The sequence below is a fragment of the Triticum urartu genome, chromosome 3 (genome assembly GCF_003073215.2).
Source record: "Triticum urartu cultivar G1812 chromosome 3, Tu2.1, whole genome shotgun sequence".
Lineage (NCBI taxonomy): Eukaryota > Viridiplantae > Streptophyta > Magnoliopsida > Poales > Poaceae > Triticum > Triticum urartu.
The window spans coordinates 170963829-170985354 of NC_053024.1; the positions used below are offsets into that span (position 1 = coordinate 170963829).

General features: G+C 43.7%; 1 protein-coding gene across 1 annotated transcript; it reads left to right on the forward strand.

Moving 5' to 3' along the window:
- The first annotated feature begins 15987 nt into the window (after positions 1-15987).
- Positions 15988-18409, forward strand: LOC125543453 (heme-binding protein 2-like). The gene is made up of 2 exons (XM_048706810.1): positions 15988-16295; positions 17754-18409. Exons 1-2 carry the CDS (start codon positions 16084-16086, stop codon positions 18187-18189), a joined length of 648 nt encoding a protein of 215 aa, XP_048562767.1. The 5' UTR covers positions 15988-16083; the 3' UTR covers positions 18190-18409.
- Positions 18410-21526: the final 3117 nt, after the last annotated feature.

The window sequence follows — 21526 nt, forward strand, 5'->3', positions numbered from 1 at the left end:
GAATCCTACTTGGGCCCCTAGTCCATCCCCCCCCCCCTTACCATATTTGGATAAGGGGGAAAGGAAGGAGGGGGAGGGGAAGGAAGTAGGAGTTCTAATTCATACTTTCCTTTTCCTCCTCTCCTTTTCCTTTCTCCCCATGTGGCTGGCCCTATAGGGGGCGCACCAGCCCCTTGTGGGCTGGTGTGTTCTATTACTTGGCCCATTAAGCCCATATCTTTGTTGGGGTTTGCCCGGAACCCGATCCGGCGACCCGGAACACTTCCGGTGTTCGAATATAGCCTTCCAATATATGAATATTTACCACTCGATCATTTCGAGACTCCTCGGCATGTCCGTGATCTCATCCAGGACTCCGAACAAACTTCGGTACATCAAATCACATAACTCATAATACAAATTGTCATCGAACGTTAAGCGTGCGGACCCTACGGGTTCGAGAACTATGTAGACATGACCGAGACACATCTCTGGTCAATAACCAATAGCGGAACCTGGATGCTCATATTGGCTCCTACAAATTCTACGAAGATCTTTATCGGTCAAACCGCATAACAACATACGTTGTTCCCTTTGTCATCGGTATGTTACTTGGCCGAGATTCGATCGTCGGTATCATCATACCTAGTTCAATCTCGTTACCGGCAAGTCTCTTTACTCGTTCCGTAATGCATCATCCCGCAACTAACTCATTAGTCACATTGCTTGCAAGGCTTATAGTGATGAGCATTATCGAGAGGGCCCACAGATACCTCTCCGATACACGGAGTGACAAATCCTAATCTTGATCTATGCCAACTCAACAAACACCATCGGAGACACCTATAGAGCATCTTTATAATCATCCAGTTATGTTGTGCCATTTGATAGCACACAAGGTGTTCCTCCAGTATCTGGGAGTTGCATAATCTCATAGTCAGAGGAACATGTATAAGTCATGATGAAAGCAATAGCAATAAAACTAAACGATCATTTATGCTAAGCTGGTCATGTCCATCACATCATTCTCTAATGATGTTATCTCGTTCATCAAATGACAACACATGTCTATGGTTAGGAAACTTAACCATCTTTGATTAACGAGCTAGTCAAGTAGAGGCATACTAGGGACACTCTGTTTGTCTATGTATTCACACATGTACTAAGTTTCCGGTTAATACAATTCTAGCATGAATAATAAACATTTATCATGATATAAGAAAATATAAATAACAACTTTATTATTGCCTCTAGGGCATATTTCCTTCAGTCTCCCACTTGAACTAGAGTCAATAATCCAGTTCACATCGCCATGTGATTTAACACCAATAGTCCACATCGTCATGTGATTTAACACTCTATAGTTCACATCGCTATGTGACCAATACCCAAAGGGTTTACTAGAGTCAATAGTCTAGTTCACATCGCCATGTGATTAACACCCAAAGAGTACTAAGGTGTGATCATGTTTTCCTTGTGAGAGAAGTTTAGTCAACAGGTCTGCCACATTCAGATCCGTATGTATTTTGCAAATTTCTATGTCTACAGTGCTCTGCATGGAGCTACTCTAGCTAATTTGTCCCACTTTCAATATGTATCTAGATCGAGACTTAGAGTCATCCAGATCGGTGTCAAAGCTTGCATCGATGTAACTGTTTACGACGAACTCTTTGTCACCTTCATAACCGAGAAACATTTCCTTATTCCACTAAGGATAATTTTGACTGTTGTCCAGTGATCCACTCCTGGATCACTATTGTACCCTCTTGCCAAACTCATGGTGAGGTACATAATAGGTCTGGTACACATCATAGCATACTTTTTAGAACCTATGACTGAGGCATAGGGAATGAATTTTCATTCTCTTTCTATTTTCTGCCATGGTAGGGTTTTGAGTCTTTACTCAACTTCATATCTTGCAACACAAGCAAGAACTCCTTCTTTGACTATTCCATTTTGAACTACTTCAAAAACTTGTCAAGGTATGTACTCATTGAAAAAATTTATCAAGCGTCTTGATCTATCTCTATAGATCTTGATGCTCAATATGTAAGAAGCTTCACCGAGGTCTTTCTTTGAAAACTCCTTTCAAATATTCCTTTATGCTTTCCAGAAAATTCTGCATTATTTCCGATCAACAATATGTCATTCGCATATACTTATCGGAAAGGCTATAGTTCTCCCACTCCCTCTCTTGTAAATACAGGCTTCACCGCAAGTCTGTATAAAACTATATGCTTTGATCAACTTATCAAAGCGTAAATTCCAACTCCGAGATGCTTGCACAAGTCCATAGATGGATCGCTGGAGCTTGCACATTTTGTTAGCACCTTTAGGATTGACAAAACCTTTTGGTTGCATCATATACAATTCTTCTTTAAGATATCCATTAAGGAATGCAGTTTTGACATCCATTTGCCAAATTTCATAAAATGTGGCAATTGCTAACACGATCCAGACAAACTTTAAGCATCGATACGAGTGAGAAAATCTCATCATAGTCAACATCTTGAACTTGTAAAAACCCTTTTTGAAAAGTTGATCTTTGTAGATAGTAACACTACTATCAGCATCCGTCTTCCTCTTGAAGATCCATTTATTCTCAATGGCTCGCCGATCATCGGGCAAGTCAATCAAAGTCCATACTTTGTTCTCATACATGGATCCCATCTCAGATTTCATGGCCTCAAGCCATTTCGCGGAATCTGGGCTCATCATCGCTTCCTCATAGTTCATAGGTTTGTCATGGTCTAGTAACATGGCTTTAGAACAGGATTACTGTACCACTCTGGTGCGTAACATACTCTGGTTGACCTACGAGGTTCGGTAGTAACTTGATCTGAAGTTTCATGATCATCATCATTAAGTTCCTCACTAATTGGTGTAGGCATCATTGGAACTGATTTTTGTGATGAACCATTTTCCAATTCGGGAGAAGGTACAACTACCTCATCAAGTTCTACTTTCCTCCCACTCACTTCTTTCGAGAGAAACTCCTTTTCTAGAAAGGATCCATTCTTAGCAACAAATAACTTGCCTTCGGATCTATGATAGAAGGTGTACCCAACAGTTTCCTTTGGGTATCCTATGAAGACGCATTTCTCCGATTTGGGTTCGAGCTTACCAGGTTGAAACTTTTTCGCATAAGCATCACAACCCCAAACTTTTAGAAACGATAGCTTAGGTTTCTTGCCAAACCACAATTCATATGGCGTCGTCTCAACGAATTTAGATGGTGCCCTATTTAACTTGAATGCAGCTGTCTCTAATGCATAACCCCAAAACGATAGTAGTAATTCGGTAAGAAACATCATAGATCGCACCATATCTAATAAAGTACGGTTATGATGTTCAGACACACCATTATGCTGTGGTGTTCCAGGTGGCATGAGTTTGTGAAACTATTCCACATTGTTTAATTGAAGGCCAAACTCATAACTCAAATATTCGCCTCTGCGATCAGATCATAGAAACTTTATTTTCTTGTTATGATGATTCTCTACTTCACTCTGAAATTCTTTGAACTTTTCAAATGTTTCAGACTTATGTTTCATTAAGTAATATACCCATATCTGCTCAAATCATTTGTGAAGGTCAGAAAATAACGATACCCGTCGTGAGCCTCAACACTCATCGGACCGCATACATCAGTATGTATTATTTCCAGTAAGTCAGTGGCTCGCTGCATTGTTTCAGACAACAGATTTTTAGTCATCTTGCCCATGAGGCATGGTTCGCAAGCATCAAGTGATTCATAATCAAGTGATTCCAAAAACCCATCGGCATGGAGTTTCTTCATGCGCTTTACACCAATATGACCAAAATGGTAATGCCATAAATATGTTGCACTATCATTATCGACTTTGCATCTTTTGGCATCAATATTATGAATATGTGTATCACTTCGATCGAGATTCAATAAACCATTTATTTTGAGTGTATGACCATAGAAGGTTTTATTCATGTAAATAGAACAGCAATTATTCTTTGACTTAAATGAATAACCGTATTGCAATAAACATGATCCAATCATATTCATGCTCAACGCAAACACCAAATAATATTTATTTTAGGTTCAACACTAATCCCGAAGGTAAAGGGAGTGTGCGATGCTGATCTTATCATCCTTGGAATCATTTCCAACACACATCATCACCTCGCCCTTAACTAGTCTCTGTTTATTTTGCAACACTTGTTTCTTGTTACTACTCTTAGCAACTGTACCAGTATCAAATACCGATGGCTTGCTATAAACACTAGTAAAATACACATCAATAACATGTATATCAAATATACCTTTGTTCACTTTGCCATCCTTCTTATCCACCAAGTATTTGGGGTAGTTCCGCTTCCAGTGACCATTCCCTTCGCAGTAGAAGCACTCAGTTTCAGGCTTAGGTCTAGCTTTGGGTTTCGTCACGGGAATGGCAACTTGCTTGCCATTCTTTCTTGAAGTTCCCTTTCTTTTCCTTTGCCCCTTTTCTTGAAACTAGTGGTCTTGTTAACCATCAACACTTGATGCTCTTTCTTAATTTCTACCTTCACTAATTTTATCATCGCGAAGAGCTCAGGAATCATTTTCTTCATCCCTTGCATATTATAGTTCATCACGAAGTTCGAGTAACTTGATGATAGTGACTAGAGAACTCTATCAATCACTATCTTATCCGGAAGATTAACTCCCACTTGATTCAAGTGATTGTAGTACTCAGACATTCTGAGCACATGCTCACTAGTTGAGCTATTCTCCTACATCTTGTAGGCAAAGTACTTGTCAGAGGTCTCATACCTCTCGACTCAGGCATGAGTCTGAAATACTAATTTCAGCTCTTGGAACATCTTGTATGCTCCGTGGCATTCAAAATGTTTTTGAAGTCCCGGTTCTAAGCCGTAAAGGATGGCGCACGAAACTATCAAGTAGTCATCATACCGAGCTTGCCAAACGTTCATAACGTCTGCATCTGCTCCTGCAATAGGTCTGTCACCTAGCGGTGCATCAAGGACATAATTATTCTATGCAGCAATGAGGATAATCCTTAGATCACAGACCCAGTACGCATCATTTCTACTATCATCTTTCAACTCATTTTTCTCTAGGAACATATCAAAATAAACGGGGAGCTACATCGCAAGCTATTGATCTACAACATAGATATGCAAATACTATCAGGACTAAGTTCATGATAAATTAAAGTTCAATTAATCATATTAATTAAGAACTCCCACTTAGATAGACATCCCTCTAGTCATCTAAGTGATCACGTGATCCAAATCAACTAAACCATGTACGATCATCACGTGAGATGGAGTAGCTTTCAATGGTGAACATCACTATGTTGATCGTATCTACTATATGATTCACGCTCGACCTTTCGGTCTCAGTGTTCCGAGGCCATATCTGCATATGCTAGGCTCGTCAAGTTTAACCCGAGTATTCTGCGTGTGCAAAACTGGCTTGCACCTGTTGTATGTGAACGTAGAGCTTATCACACCCGATCATCACGTGGTGTCTCGACATGATGAACTGTAGCAATGGTGCATACTCAGGGAGACCACTTATACCTTGAAATTTAGTGAGAGATCATCTTATAATGCTATCGATGTACTAGGCAAAATAAGATGCATAAAAGATAAACATCACATGCAATCAAAATATGTGACATAATATGGCCATCATCATCTTGTGCCTTTGATCTCCATCTCCAAAGTACCGTCATGATCTCCATCGTCACCGGCATGACACCATGATCTCCATCATATTGATCTTTATCAACATGTCGTCACATGGTCATCTCGCCAACTATTTCTTTTGCAACTATTGCTATCGCATAGCCATAAAGTAAAGCAATTATATGGTGCTTGCATCTTATGCAATAAAGAGACAACCATAAGGCTCCTGCCAGTTGTCGATAACTTTAACAAAACATGATCATCTTATACAACAATTTATATCTCATCACGTCTTGACCATATCACATCACAACATGCCCTGCAAAAACAAGTTAGACGTCCTCTACTTTGTTGTCGCAAGTTTTACGTGGCTGCTACGGGCTTCTAGAAAGAACCGTTCTTACTTACGCATCAAAACCACAATGATTTTTCATTAAGTGTGTTGTTTTAACCTTCAACAAGGACCGGGCGTAGTCAAACTCGATTCAACTAAAGTTGGAGAAACAGACACCCGCCAGCCACCTATGTGCAAAGCACGTCAGTAGAACCAGTCTCATGAACGTGGTCATGTCTTCATCCAACAATACCACCGAATCAAAGTAAGACGTTGTTGGTAAGCAGTATGACTATTATCGCCCATAACTCTTTGTGTTCTACTCATGCATATAACATCTACGCATAGACCTGGCTCGGATGCCACTGTTGGGGAACGTAGTATTTCAAAAAAATCCTACGATCACGCAAGATCTATCTAGGAGAAGCATAGCAACGAGCGGGGAGAGTGTGTCCACGTACCCTCATAGACCGCAAGCGGAAGCGTTTAGTAACGCGGTTGATGCAGTCGGACGTATTCGTGATCCAAGTACCGAATGCACGGCACCTCCGCGATCTGCACACGTTCAGCTCAGTGATGTCCCTCGAACTCCTGATCTAGTTGAGGCTGAGGGAGAGTTTCATCAGCACGACGGTGTGGTGACGGTGATGATGATGTTACCGGCGCAGGGCTTCGCCTAAGCACTAAGACGATATGACCGAGGTGTTAACTGTGGAGGGGGGCGCCGCACACGGCTAGGAACAACTGATGTGTGTTCTAGGGGTGCCCTCCCCACGTATATAAAGGAGCGAGAGGGAGGGAGGCAGCCTAGGGCGCGCCCAAGTAGGAGGAATCCTACTTGGGCCCCTAGTCCATTCCCCCCCCCCCTACCATATTTGGATAAGGGGGAAAGGAAGGAGGGGGAGGGGAAGGAAGTAGGAGTTCTAATTCATACTTTCCTTTTCCTCCTCTCCTTTTCCTTTCTCCCCATGTGGCTGGCCCTATAGGGGGCGCACCAGCCCCTTGTGGGCTGGTGTGTTCTATTACTTGGCCCATTAAGCCCATATTTTTGTCGGGGTTTGCCCGGAACCCCATCCGGTGACCCGGAACACTTCCGGTGTTCGAATATAGCCTTCCAATATATGAATATTTACCTCTTGATCATTTCGAGACTCCTCAGCATGTCCGTGATCTCATCCGGGACTCCGAACAAACTTCGGTACATCAAATCACATAACTCATAATACAAATTGTCATCGAACGTTAAGCGTGCGGACCCTATGGGTTCGAGAACTATGTATACATGACCGAGACACATCTCCGGTCAATAACCAATAGCGGAACCTGGATGCTCATATTGGCTCCTACAAATTCTAAGAAGATCTTTATCGGTCAAATCGCATAACAACATACGTTGTTCCCTTTGTCATCGGTATGTTACTTGCCCGAGATTCGATCGTCGGTATCATCATACCTAGTTCAATCTCGTTACCGGCAAGTCTCTTTACTCGTTCCGTAATGCATCATCCCACAACTAACTCATTAGTCACATTGCTTGCAAGGCTTATAGTGATGAGCATTACCGAGAGGGCCCACAGATACCTCTCCAATACACGGAGTGACAAATCCTAATCTCGATCTATGCCAACTCAACAAACACCATCGGAGACACCTATAGAGCATCTTTATAATCATCCAGTTATGTTGTGACGTTTGATAGCACACAAGGTGTTCCTCCAGTATCTGGGAGTTGCATAATCTCATAGTCAGAGGAACATGTATAAGTCATGATGAAAGCAATAGCAATAAAACTAAACGATCATTTATGCTAAGCTAACAGATGGGTCCTGTCCATCACATCATTCTCTAATGATGTGATCACGTTCATCAAATGACAACACATGTCTATGGTTAGGAAACTTAACCATCTTTGATTAACGAGCTAGTCAAGTAGAGGCATACTAGGGACACTCTGTTTGTCTATGTATTCACACATGTACTAAGTTTCCGGTTAATGCGATTCTAGCATGAATAATAAAAATTTATCATGATATAAGGAAATATAAATAGCAACTTTATTATTGCCTCTAGGGCATATTTCCTTCAATACCTTATTCGCAGAGTAGGAAATATCAGGACGTGTAAGAGTCAAATATTGTAAAGCACCCACAACAGTTCTATAATTAGTTGCATCCTTTGATCCAAGTGCTTCTCCACTTTCAATTGTAGGTTTTTCAGAAGTTGAAATTGGTGTACTCACAGGTTTGCAATGTTCCATTCCTACTCTCCTGAGTATATCAGCAGTGTATTTTTCCTGTGTGAGAAGTAAACCATCCTTGACCTGCTTGACCTCTATGCCAAGAAAGTAGTGAAGATCACCCAAGTCTTTGAGAGCAAACTCCAATTTTAGATCTTTAAGCAAACAAGTGGTAGCATCTGAACTTGAAATAACAACAATTACATCATCAACATAAACAAACACAAATATAGTTATATTTTCTTTATCATAAAAGAAGGTATCTGCTTTAGATGGTGTAAACCCAAGTTGTTGTAACTGCATGCTCGATCTTGATACCAAGCTCTTGGGTCTTGTTTCAAACCATACAAAGCTTTATCCAACTTACAGACATAATGAGGTGTGCTTTGATCCTCATATCCAGGTGGCTGCCGCATGAACACTTCTTCCTCAAGAACACCATGATGAAATGCATTCTGAACATCTAGATGACGTAAACTCCAACCTCTAGAAACAACAATAGACAATACAAGTCGAATAGTAGCTGCCTTAACAACAGGACTAAATGTATCTTCATAATCAATACCAAACCCCTGCTTAAACCCTTTGGCAACTAGTATAGCCTTGTATCTGTCTATACTTCCATCAGATTTTCTCTTTATCTTGTATACCCATTTACAATCTATAACATTGCTACCTTTCCTTGATGGTACTAGATGCCAAGTTTTATTTTTCATGAGTGCATCATATTCATTATCCATAGCCTCCTTCCATTCCTTATGAGCTAGAGCATCATGCATTACGGAAAGGCCTGTTTGATTCTCCAACACTACTAAGAAAGGCATGTTTAATTCTGTCATACCGTACCATACCATTACATTGCGTTTGGATGTCTGTATTGGGCTCTCTGTATTGGATTTGGTATTGGGCTACCCCAATTCAGGTGTTTGGATGTACTCCGAAACAACATATTGAAACGGTATCGAATACAGAGCAGTTTTCGCTCGCACGCATCCTCTCGTCCCGCAATTCGGAGGCCTCTCGCTCCGTTTTCGGTTAAATTGCCCTCGTCCCGCAAAAGATACCGGTCAACACAATCGATCCCTCCCGCGACCGTGAAACAGAAGGAAAGAAGGGAATGAGAGGAGAACGGCGGCGCCCAATGAGATACTCGGCGGCGCAGGTATGCTCACCCGCCCTTCCCTTCCTTCTCCGCCGACCCTTCCCTTCCTCCTCTGCCGTTCCCTTCCTCCCCGGCCCTCCTCCTTGGCTATAGCTGCAGCTCGGTGACCCCGCCGTCGCTCCCAGATCTGGTGACCCAGTTTGCGTGGTAACGCAGCTAATGCTCCCATGCGTGGTGTCCGTGATTCCTGGAAGGTGCCGACGTTTGTTTGTGATGTGTGGGAAGCATGTGTGTATCTTTTCGTTTTAAAAGGGATTGATTCCATGCTTTGTACAGAGGCATAGTTCTAGGCTACATCGGTTGTGCACTGCCGTCGGACTGTAAACAAAGGCATATATTTATTTATCTACTTGCAGGTTTTGCTGAAAAATTCCCGGCAGAAAAAAGTTTTGGAATCACAAATTTTGTTTTGATGCATATAAAACAATGTATTATCTTCATACTCTTGTTACTATGCAATTCCATAGTTTGTCATCCAAACACGATTTGGTATTGAAACTTCACCGGATTCCATAGGCCAATTCAATGAACATCCAAACAAGTGAATTTGTATTCATGTCCATTACAATTTCCTTGTTGAATTGGTATTCCAACCAATTCAATACGGAGCCCTCCAATACAGACATTCAAACAAAGCGTTAGTGTATTCTTTATCTTTTACAATACCTGACTGTGACCTGGTGTGCCGACGAGAAGCTTGATGAGGAGCCACTGATGGAGGCACAGAAGATCCTGATGCAATAGGCGCAGAGATTGCCACAGAAGATCCAGGCTCCAGATCCAAGGAAGATGCCGAACCTGCCAGCTCCGACACCTCAGGTGTTCTGCTGTCGGGAGCCGCCTCGATTTGCGAACACGTGGCGCCAGGTGATGATTTCCCGCCCGCGCCAAGGCTGGCGGGCTCCACCCTGTGGGGGCTGTCGGCCACGCGCGCGCCTGGGCTGGCTAGCTTAGCTAACCGCGCGTCTGAACAGGCGGGCTCAACTCGGTTGGCCACCCGCGCGCGACTGGATGCATGCAAGGAAAGGCGATCCTCCTGGGATCGCGCGCCGACAGAGACAACAGGACTGGCGTGGGAATCGTCATGGGATCGAGCGCTGCTGCCAGCCACATCAGTATTGGATCCTGTGTCCGTTTTGTCCAGATTTGCATACATAAAATGATGGCCAAAATCTGCAGAATTACAATTTTCTATGGAATTTTGCACATGGTCAGTTTTATTTAATTCACCCCCGTGATCTGGAAGCAGAGCTATTTCAACACGAAAAAGGGCTCCTGCATTGGGATGAAGTTTGGCAAAAGGAAAAAGAGTTTCATCAAAAACAACATCTCTGGAAATATAAATACGCCAGTTGCAATCTCTAGGCACTTGTACCCTTTATGGAGATTATTATAGCCAAGAAAAACACATTGAGTAGAATGGACCTCAAGTTTATGAAGATTGTATGGACGAAGATTGGGATAACAAGCACACCCAAATTTTTTGAGAGAGTTGTAATCTGGTTTTTGATGATAGAGACGCTCCAATAGAGTAGAATTGCCAATGACTTTGCTAGGAAAACAATTAATAAGATATGTGGCAGTAATAAAGGCTTCATCCCAATATTTGAGAGGCATGGAGGCATGAGCAAGTAGAGAGAGACCAACTTCAACAATGTGGCGATGTTTACGCTCGGCAGAGCCGTTTTGCTGGTGAGCATGAGGACAAGATACATGGTGTTCAATGGGAAAATATCGGGTGCTCCCAGCCTTGAGGTACTCCTAGTGATCCAATGTCATAAAAACATTTTTTAATATTTCAAAAATTCTAGAAAAAATATGAATTTTCATAAGGAATGTGCCTACCATCCCTAAAAATTTCAGGTCCAAACTCAAAACACACATTGATAAACAAAAATGTGAAATCTAGCATAAATAGTGTAAAAAAAGACCAAAGCAACATTGACACTATTCACATATGGATTTGTCTTTTTTTGTTTCTCAATGTGCATTTCGATTTTGGACTTGAACTTTTTAGGGGTTGTAGTAATATTCCCTATCAACATTCAGATTTTTTTTCATAATTTTTTGAAACGTTTGAAAATATATTTTCGACATTGGAGCATCGGGAGTACCCCAAGGCTGGGAGCACCTCATACTTTCCCGGTGTACAATGCCTATGCTACGAAAGAAGGAGTTGAGCTTCTCATACTCCCCTCCCAGTCACTTTGGACTGTTAAAATTTTCCTGTCAAAGTGTCTTTCGATAAGTTTTTGAAACTCTTGGAATACAGGAAAAAACTTCAGATTTATACTTGAGCAAATAAATCCAAGTAAACTTGCTATAGTCATCAATGAAACTGAAAATAAGCCAAGGAGCATGAGAAACACTACTTGACTTAGGATAGGGAAGTTGGTGACTCTTGGTACATTGACAAGCTTCACAAACTGAACCACTAATTGGGCTATGTGACAAAGAAAGATTGCCTTTATTGACTACTTGTTTAACTATGACTGAAGACGGATGTCCTAATCTTTGATGCCACCTTGCCAAAGAGGGCTTGATGAAGGAGTAGACTTGACGATGCTTGCGACTAAGTGCTCCGAATGTGATGGGGTAGATGTCTCCAATGCATCTACCGTGGTGTAGAAGTTCCCTCGTTGCCCGGTCCTTTATAAAAAAGTAACGAGGGTGAGTTTCAAAGAAGACATCAATATTAGTGGCTAAGTGAGACATAGAGGCAAGATTTTTGTCAGCTTGTGGAACATGAAGGACATCTTTTAAGATCAGATCATGTTTAAGTGTAGGGGAATTAATAAAAGCTTGACCAATGTGTCGAATATCCATATCTCCACCACTTGCGATGTGAATTTGATCATTGTCGTGGTACTTTTCACGGAGATCAAGTTGCTCTAGTTCACTTGTGACATGATCCGTTGCACCGGAGTCAACATACCACACTCCATCTCCTCCTTGCTCACGCATAGCCACAGCAACATGGCGAGCATCAGGAACATAGTCTTCATCAAAGCGGTGTCAGCAGTCCATAACCTCATGGTCGGCCTTCTTGCAGAGTTGGCAGCGAGGGCGACCACATGAGAAGGAGGAGGGGCGGCGGTTGGTGTTGTTGTTGAAGCCACCTCCCTCGGATCTGTTGCCGGTGTTGTTGTAGCCGTCACCTCCTATATTGTTGTAGCTGCCGTTACCCTTGTTGTTGCCGCGCCTATGCCCACTGCTGCATTGCGTGTGGTGTCCGTGCCCACGGCCGCGTCCATGCGAGACAGAGTTGGCTAAGGATTGGCAAAGGTTGGTGCCATGAAGGAGACTGAGGAGGGTGTCAAAGCTCAAGAGCTGGCTGTATAGCTCCTGAACGGTGATCGGCTCCACCCGAGCAGCAAGGGCTGAGACTACTGGATTATAATCCATGTCCAACCTGGCCAAGATCTTGGACACGATCTCTAGATCAGAGAGCGCGGCGGCGGTGTAGGCTACTTTGTCGGTGAGATTCTTAATCTTTCCAAGATACTCAACCATAATCATATTACCTTTTTGAAGGTTTGTGAGCTCGATGCGGGTGCTGATTGCTTGGGCTTGACTCTGGGCGGCGAACGTGTCGTGGATGGCGCGCCAGACTTCAGCCGGCGTCTGGAGCGTGGCAACCCGTGCAAGGATGTCGCGGGAGAGAGATCCCATCAAGTAACCTTGGAGTTGTTGCTGCTGTGCGTACCAGAGAGATCTCACAAAGTTTACCACCTGTTCTTCTTCATCGTCCTTGGTAATAGTGAGGCTGGCCGGCGGTGCCGGGCTCTTTGCGTCGAGATGATGTTCCATCTGCGCGCCCTTGATCTGGGGTAGGACGATGGCCTTTCATAGCAGGAAGTTGCCCCTCGTCAGCTTCTCTTGCGGCGGCGATTCGAGGAAGGAGTTGGTGGAGGTGGAGGTGGATGATGACGCAAAAGCGGAGGAGAAGGTGGTGGTGAGCGCACCCATGGTGCTGGGTGTCATGGCGGCGGCGGTGGTGGACATAGTTGCAGTCGCCTGGGTAGCTAGATGCGATCTCTACCCAATCTATCGAGGAAGAGGCTCTGTTACCAGGTAAAACTAGATGGAAGTGGCTTACAAGGGAGAGATCGAGCGAAGGATCTTTACAGAGAAAGTCGGTAGAAGAATCAGAACAGAAGAAGAGATAAAAAGAGATTACAATTTAAACACCTTTCCTATCTCTACACAACATATTCTAACATTCTGGAGCATGTGCTATTCCTGGAATAACCTGAATAGTAATTATTAGAGTATACTTTTAGTGTTATTTTTTGCGTGAAGATTGGGAGCTTTATTGATTAGTAAATAGGATTACAATCCATAGCCAAAAGGCAAAGAAGATTCTCGGGGGCATCTTGTAACCACAAGTCGGTTTGATGCTCTGAGCGCGAAAATTTAGCTAGAAAATCTGCAACCCTATTCTGAATTCTATCTACTTTCATAATAGTAAGCTCCCTCTCCTCAAAGAATAAGTTTCTCAACTCTTATATCAGGTGTCCCAAGCAAGACCTGTCCGGCTTCGTTTCCTTAATCAGTTTGATTAGGTTTGAACAGTCTGTTTGGAGGACAAACGGACTAGCAGCATATCTACGCGCCATCTCCACACCTTCCTTTGCGGCCATAAGTTCTGCTTCCAGAGGACCCCGGCACCTAGATAAGTATTGGCATGACGCAAGTATCAAATCACCAGCCGAATCACGGATCACTAGACCTGTCCCCGCGTTCTTCTCTTTGTCATGGTAAGCACCATCGACTGTGATTTCAAGGCACCCCACAGCAGGCGGTGGCCATTGTGCACGAGCACTGGCATACCTCTCCTTCACTGGCTCTTGTAGGCTTTCTTCCATTATACCTTTTCCTTTCACAGGGTCCCCGCCGTCCTTACTCTGCACCTGAATTAGCGAACACATGTAGCTCGACAGAAAGGACCTTGTTATGTGTACAGGTGGCACTGGTTTATCATGTACTTGATCGTTCCTGGTCTGCCAATTCCTCCAGATAATCATTAGCACATTTCTCCGCACTCTCTCATTAACTCTGGCAAGAAGATCAAGCACCCATTCTGGACCAGTATTGATCAGCTCATCTTGTTCAGGTATTTGCCATTCATCTCTCATGGCCTCCCATACAGCATGTGCTTGAGGGCACGTAACAACTGCATGGAAGGCATCCTCAGTTTCTCTACCACAACGCACATACACATCCATGGTGTCGAGGTGGCGAGACTTCTTTAGTTGCCTCGTTGGCAACCCTTCCTTCAACTTTTAGTGCTATTTTGTTGCTAGATAAATATAGCACTATTCTGGACCATGGAAACGGCTCACGATACTGTGAAATATTTGATCAATCTTACCCACAAAATTACTATGATGCTGGAGTTTTAGTGGTGGGATTCTCTGTTTCTGTTGAGCATATGGCTTCATGCAAGTTGCAATTGTGATAACTAAACAACAGATTGCTCAAAGTTGTTGTAGTTCTGTTTTTTGGGTAATGGAGATTTCCTAATTGATAAGTATGTTGACAGGAATGGCGGGGTGGCGGCTCCCTCGGCGAAGGGCGCGACGGGCGGCAGCTCCCTCGACGACCCGTGGCGAAGGGTGTGACGGGCGGCTCCCGCTGCGTAGGGTGTCGCAGCTCGGCGGCTCCCGTGGCGTACGGTGCGGCGTCTACCGCGGCGTCATGACGGGCGGCTCCATCGGCGAATAGCGGGGCGGCGAATGGCGCGAGGAGGATGGGCGTGCGGAGGCCCGCTCGTGGTGTGGCATCCGTTGGGAGGAGGAGCGGGAGGGGGGGAGGTCTTGCGGGCGTTGGGATGAGGAGGAGAGGGGAGAGGTCGTGCGGGCGTGCATCACTGGGAGTGGGTTTTTTTTTGAACGGCAGCGCATGTTAGGGATGATAGATGGATTATAGTGACTTAAAGCGTGGCTTGGTGTGTTAACCACAGGAGGATTAGGGGCCATCGGATATTGTAGATGGACGAGTATAATTGCTTGGATTTGTTCTCTCTCTTTCTTTTATACAGGTAAGTAGATAGATGGAGAACATTTTTCCATGCATGGTTGTATGTGGTGGTGGGTCACAATTTATAATCTCTTTTCACGCAAAAAAGAAGAGGATATCATTTTAAACCGAGTGATTTTTTCCGAACACAGTCTTGATTTCTCCATCTTGGAGTATAGCTGGCCAAATGGGCCGTTTTTTCGGGCCGGTCCGTGAGCACGCCGGCACGTCCCGTCTTGGGCCAGGCACGGCACGCGGCACGCTCTGGGCCGTGCCTGGGCCTGGAGGCTAGGCACGCGGGCCGGCAAGGCACGACCCGATTACGTTTATTTATTTATTTTTATACATCTATATATGGCCTAACATGTAAAAATAGGCTAAAAAACGCTCAGTGCGTCAAAATAACGGGCTGAAAATATGCGGCCCACCGTGCTAAACGGGCCAACGTGCCTGGGCCTGGGGGCGCAGCACGCGGGCCGGCACGGCACGGCCTGTATAGTAATCGTGCCCTGGCGGGCCATGCCAGGCCAGGCACGATTAAGATGGGCCAGGCCGGGCCGGCCCGTTTGGCCAGGTATGTCTTGGAGGGAGTACACTGTGCGCATCCGCTGCCCGTTTCCCCCTGGCCTCGGCAAGGCGAGAGCGAAGACTGACGCCGCAGCTGCCGGCGAGGCGAAGACCATGGAGCGGCAGCATCCGGCGGTGCCCTTGCTCCCCGTCCTCCTCCTCCTCGCGCTGCTCTCGCCGGCCGCCCGCGGCTCGGAGTCGCCGCAGTACGCGACGGTGCACGCGGAGTCGGACTTCGAGGTGCGGCACTACCGCGACACCGTCTGGATGTCCGCCCCCTCCGACGACACCTCTTTCCACGTCGCCACCAAGCTCGGCTTCCACAGGTGATACGCTTCTCACCACCCCCACGATCTTGCTTGGATCGTCACGGAATCACCTGATTGACTGATTGATCGATTCCTGTAAGCACGCCGTCCTCTGGATGCAATCCTATCATCCTCCGCAGTCTGTCACCAGATGCAATCCTTCGATTTAGGGGCTGTCGATTTGTAATCCTCGCGTTCTTTTTTTTTTTGTGATTATTACCGTCCTTCGATTTGTTCCGTTGGCGTGTCGATTCTTGGTTTAGGGTTGGGTCGGGTAAGCAGTGGATGACTTGTGGAAGAAATTGATGAGCAAGTTAGGGGGTCGCTGTCCCGTTTGCCTTTCATCAGGATGCTAGTACATCTTCTCAGCTGAGACATGTGAGTTGAGAAGCATGTCATCCTGAGTAGAGTGTGTTGCCGTGCACAATTCTGCAAGTTGGCAGGAGAATCTGTAGCACAAGGAAATGTAGGATCAGCCATTACTCTATGAGAATGATCGAACCTCGGTTGTGAATCACCTCGAATATAGACAAGAGTTAACCATTCTCGTTGCAAAATTAAACAAACATAATCCATTTCTGACCTGATACAAGATATGTTAGTACATCTATAATCTGACTTTGCCGCTCTGATGTACTTCCTCCGTCCCATAATATAAGAGCGTTTTTGACACTGCACTTATTAAACAGACCAGACTCCCAAATAACTAGGCTATCTGAATTGTGATAGGTCCAAATACATATTTTATGTTTACTGCTACCCGTCCAGGGCCGTAGTCTGCATCAACACGAACAATTCAATGATTCTGCACTGCCCTGTTTCATTTAGCCATACGTTAGAGGCATTTCTTAATTCCAGGAACTGATATTAAGATCTTTGCCTCCATCTGCGAATAATTCTTGATGTATAACGGATCTTTTGATTTGTGAAATTGATAACTCAAAGGGCCCAAATAATCGGATCGATCCCAAGTGTTGTTTCCACCTAGGTCTTGCAAAAGTTCAACTGATGCGATATATCAACTTTGCTAGCTCGTGAAATATAAAATTTCATTGCATGAGGTAATTGCTCAACAGCGGCATGTGAACTTATGACGGCATCACAATCTGCAAGTTATTTTGACACTTTTGTTTGTGGGGGAGTTATTTTAATTTCCAGCCTTCCAGGTAATTTACTATGTGCACATTTAGTTACATGAATCAAGTATATTGATGTTTGTCCATAATTTGCTCTCCATTGTGCACATTTAGTTACATGAATCAGGTATATTGATGTTTGTCCATAATTTGCTCTCCATTGTGCACATTCAGTTACATGAATCAAGTATATTGATGTTTGTCCAGGATTTGCTTTCGAGTTTGCTTTCCATTGCCCATTCTGAAAGTTTCCTGTCTCATGAATTTACCCACTTGGTCCAAACCCTATTATCATACTCAGTGACCCTGAACCTTTAATGTCGTCACTGATTTCTGCCAGGTTGTTCCAATACCTGATGGGCGCAAACCTCAACTCTTCCAGGATCAGAATGACGACCCCTATCCTAACAAGCATCGTCCCAGGCGCGGGGCCTCTCCACTCTTCGGCCTACTTTGTCCGGCTCTACTTGCCATTAGAGTTCCAAGCTTCCCCTCCTGTCCCTCTCCCGGAGCTGAACCTACATCCAGATAGGTGGCCAGGCCACTGCGTCGCCGTCAGGAGCTTCTCAGGCTACGCACGCGACCACAATGTCGTCGAGGAAGCTGAGAAACTCGCCTTGAGCTTGAGCCGGTCACCGTGGGGGAACTCCACGAATCACCCTAGCAAGAACGCCTACTCCATCGCACAGTACAACAGCCCCTTCCGCATCGTCGGCCGTGTCAACGAGGTGTGGTTCGACGTCGACTGCAGATCTGCTGGTGTGGAGGCTTATTAAAAAATGCTCTATGCAGTATGCCATCACCATAAAACCAAGCGAAATGCGGCACCGTGTAAGCTTTGTAGCTTTGTATATACTAGGGGTTGGGGCGCCACCCGGTGGCGTCTCCTAAGTGAAAGCTGGGCGGTGCTAGGTTGGTAGCCGCCCATGCCAATTGCTTTTTTGCTATCTTGTTAACACATGGACATGACATGAAAGTAAGAAGTTGCTTTACAAATTTCAGAAGAGCTAAATACTAAATGACACTTAAATACAAGGAGATTAGGGCATCTTCAACGTGGATCACCAAACTGATACCACCAACTAAGTCCGTGGACATCCGTATTTATCAAAGTGGACACGCACTTTATTTTTACAACGCAGAAGCGGGACACTGAGCATAATAATAACTAAAAACCAAAGAAAAAGATTACTAATTCCCACTTTATTTTTACAACGCAGAAGCGGGACACCGAGCATAATAATAACTAAAAACCAAAGAAAAAGATTACTAATTCCCGTCAGAGGTAAGGTCGGCAACGCCCTGAGCACATCCATCGTAGCCTTCTTCTGCCACTTCGCAGATTCAGGGGGAAACTGATTGACCACCCAACTCGACGCTTGCCAACTAAGAAGGCCTTGTTAATTTGTTCTACAAGTAACTCAAACAAACTCGCATACAGGGCTTTAGCAAGAGTGAAGTTCAAATCCATCCCATGCAAATATCAAAAAGATAAAAACTGACAAATGATAAATCAAAGGAAAATTCAACATCTGTTTTCATGTAAGCAAATTTCAAACACAATAGGCTAATGCGAGATTGAGTAAACTCAAGGTTGGAGCATATCTAAAAAGTGTCAAAGTCACTATGCTAACTACCATAATTATGCATATCATGGCAACATAATTATGCATAAAAGGTCTTGTTAATTTATGAGTTTTTTTCAACTGTAAAAACACAACTATGCAGACCAAAAGAATTCTATGGAATCCCAAGTAGAGAAATTATTGCCATGAACCATGGAAAAAATACTATGATACTGGAGCATATATGAAGCCCATAATTCCTTTTAGATGATACCTTTGCATAAAACTCGTATAGTTTGTGTAGGAAAAACATGTGATTAGGAAACAGTATCATGTGGTTTACCAAGGATATATAATGGGCTTGTTAACATCCTGGCGATAATTGAACAACACAGCAAGACAACAAGTGTCATAATTATATTTATTGGATGCAAGTGAAACTGAAAGGCATGTACATGCTTCGAAGTTGTTTCTTTGTTTACTGGACTTTAAAGCAACACAGATTATTTTGGTCAAATGGACAAACAAACAAATTTCTTGGGTCTGAGGCTAGAGCAACGACCAAACAGACATCATATAAGCGACTAAATATATAACATTAGCAAGCCGCGTAATATTTAACATGACATGGCTAAATAACAAAATCCAAGAGAGCAAATGGTACCTAAATCACACGGGGCTTCCATTGGTGGAAAATTGCTGGTTATCAGCTATTTGTTTTGACACATTTCCAGGGAACTCTGTTCGTAATAGACATAGTAAGTTGAATATATGTCCTTTACCTACAACAAGTATAAATACTGAAAATAACTCATAAAAAGTTTCCCATAAAAGATTTCAGTAAGTTGTGGTAGGAATAGCATGGCTTTTAATGGTATAGAAAGCCAAATAGAAAAAGGTAATCACACTCGTAACAAACAAGAATACAACATTGAACTCACTTCCTCATGGACTGGAGTTAGTCAACCATATTCGGCACCTTTTGAAATAAATGAGGATCCTCGGCTACCGTAATGTTGGCTTGTTGTAGCGGCGGGGCATGGCGTTTGGCGCGGCTAGGTCTGGGTTCAGTCTGTCGAGGCCCTTCATGACAACTTTGTAGGCCCAGGCCCCTTCATCATCACAAGGATCATGCGCCAGGTCTCAGAACTTAACATGCATCACGGAGTGCTTCCATAGCTCACTATCCATCTGCGATTCACCGGGGCTCTGTGGCAACTTGGTGGCACAACATGTAACCTTGGTATCTCACGCACACCCAGGTGGATCATCACCTGACAAAATTGAAGCTGGAAAGTATTGAAGGTTGTATGTACATATAGCAGCTAACAGTAAGTATGCAGATATAGTAGGACCAACAAAATGTTACCTTGACGGCATGGCAACACAGGATCTCCTGCTCCTTGCACATGCACATGAATGCTTCACCGTCTTCTCTAGCATTGACCCCATATTCCAACCTAGATCATTTTTCCCTGGTTTTACTGTTGGGATGCGGTGCTATGTATTTCAAGTTGGCAATTACTGCCTCCACTAAGAAGGGTTCAGATTCACATATGGTTTGCACAGACAGTTCATACACTTCTCCTGTGTATACCTGGCTAGCGTGCTCCTCGGTCGGTAGATTTGTCCTCAAAACAATCTCATTCTGCACGAAAACAATAAAGAAACACACTTGATATATGAGCAGATCTTTGGGATTGTACAAAAAGAGATGTTCTCTAGTAAAAAAACAAATTTATGGATTAAATTAGTTAAACACATAGATATGTGCATATCCTGATCAACTTTTATATAAAGCTAGATTGCAATGACATAATTTTGTTAATTCTTTCCAGTAGTTGGAGGGGCAAATATCTAAATATCCATCACAATACCAAAAACATGAACTTCCAAAGAGTACGCCCTGCTAACATATAGCTATGCAGGAGAACAACAACAAAATGGAGCATCCTTATCATAGAAATATAACTTCTATTCAATGGAAAAGATGCACTGCCCATTCTCAAGATGCATTCGATATGTATGATGCACACACATGAGCTAGGTATCAATTTCGATATCATGGTTATGACAATAATGGGCTATACTCACTGGTTCCAAAATTTTAGAGATCTGATAGTGGAAGCATTCTAGATCCAGCGCTAGTGGGCACTTACGCAATTGTAAACTTCTTTGTTGATGCACATCGCCCAAGATAACCTTCGATGTCCCAAACAAACTGAGCTCACGAACCAGCACCTTGAGGACCCACGAGCACTTACAGATCTTGATGCTTTAGATTAATCTGTCAGCACACACTAAAAGTATCACACATAAGTATCAATTAGTAGCCGGCAAATTTAGTATTGTGCTAATCACATCGAATCAGGAAGATAACAAAACAAAATTCATAACTAATAGTATAAGAAAAACTTCTCGGTTATAGGCCTAACTTAACTGATTAGAGTAGAATGCAAAAGGTTAAGAAACATCAAAATTATGCTTGATGTTATAGACACCTGGAGGAACTGTGAAAGGTCAAACAATAATCCCACATGGCGGATTA

Bases quoted from the DNA above. Each gene is read 5' to 3' on its own strand.
- LOC125543453 (XM_048706810.1), top strand. From the start codon at position 16,084: ATGGAGCGGCAGCATCCGGCGGTGCCCTTGCTCCCCGTCCTCCTCCTC. The intron at 16,296-17,753 runs GTGATACGCTTC...GATTTCTGCCAG, and splicing joins ACCAAGCTCGGCTTCCACAG to GTTGTTCCAATACCTGATGG.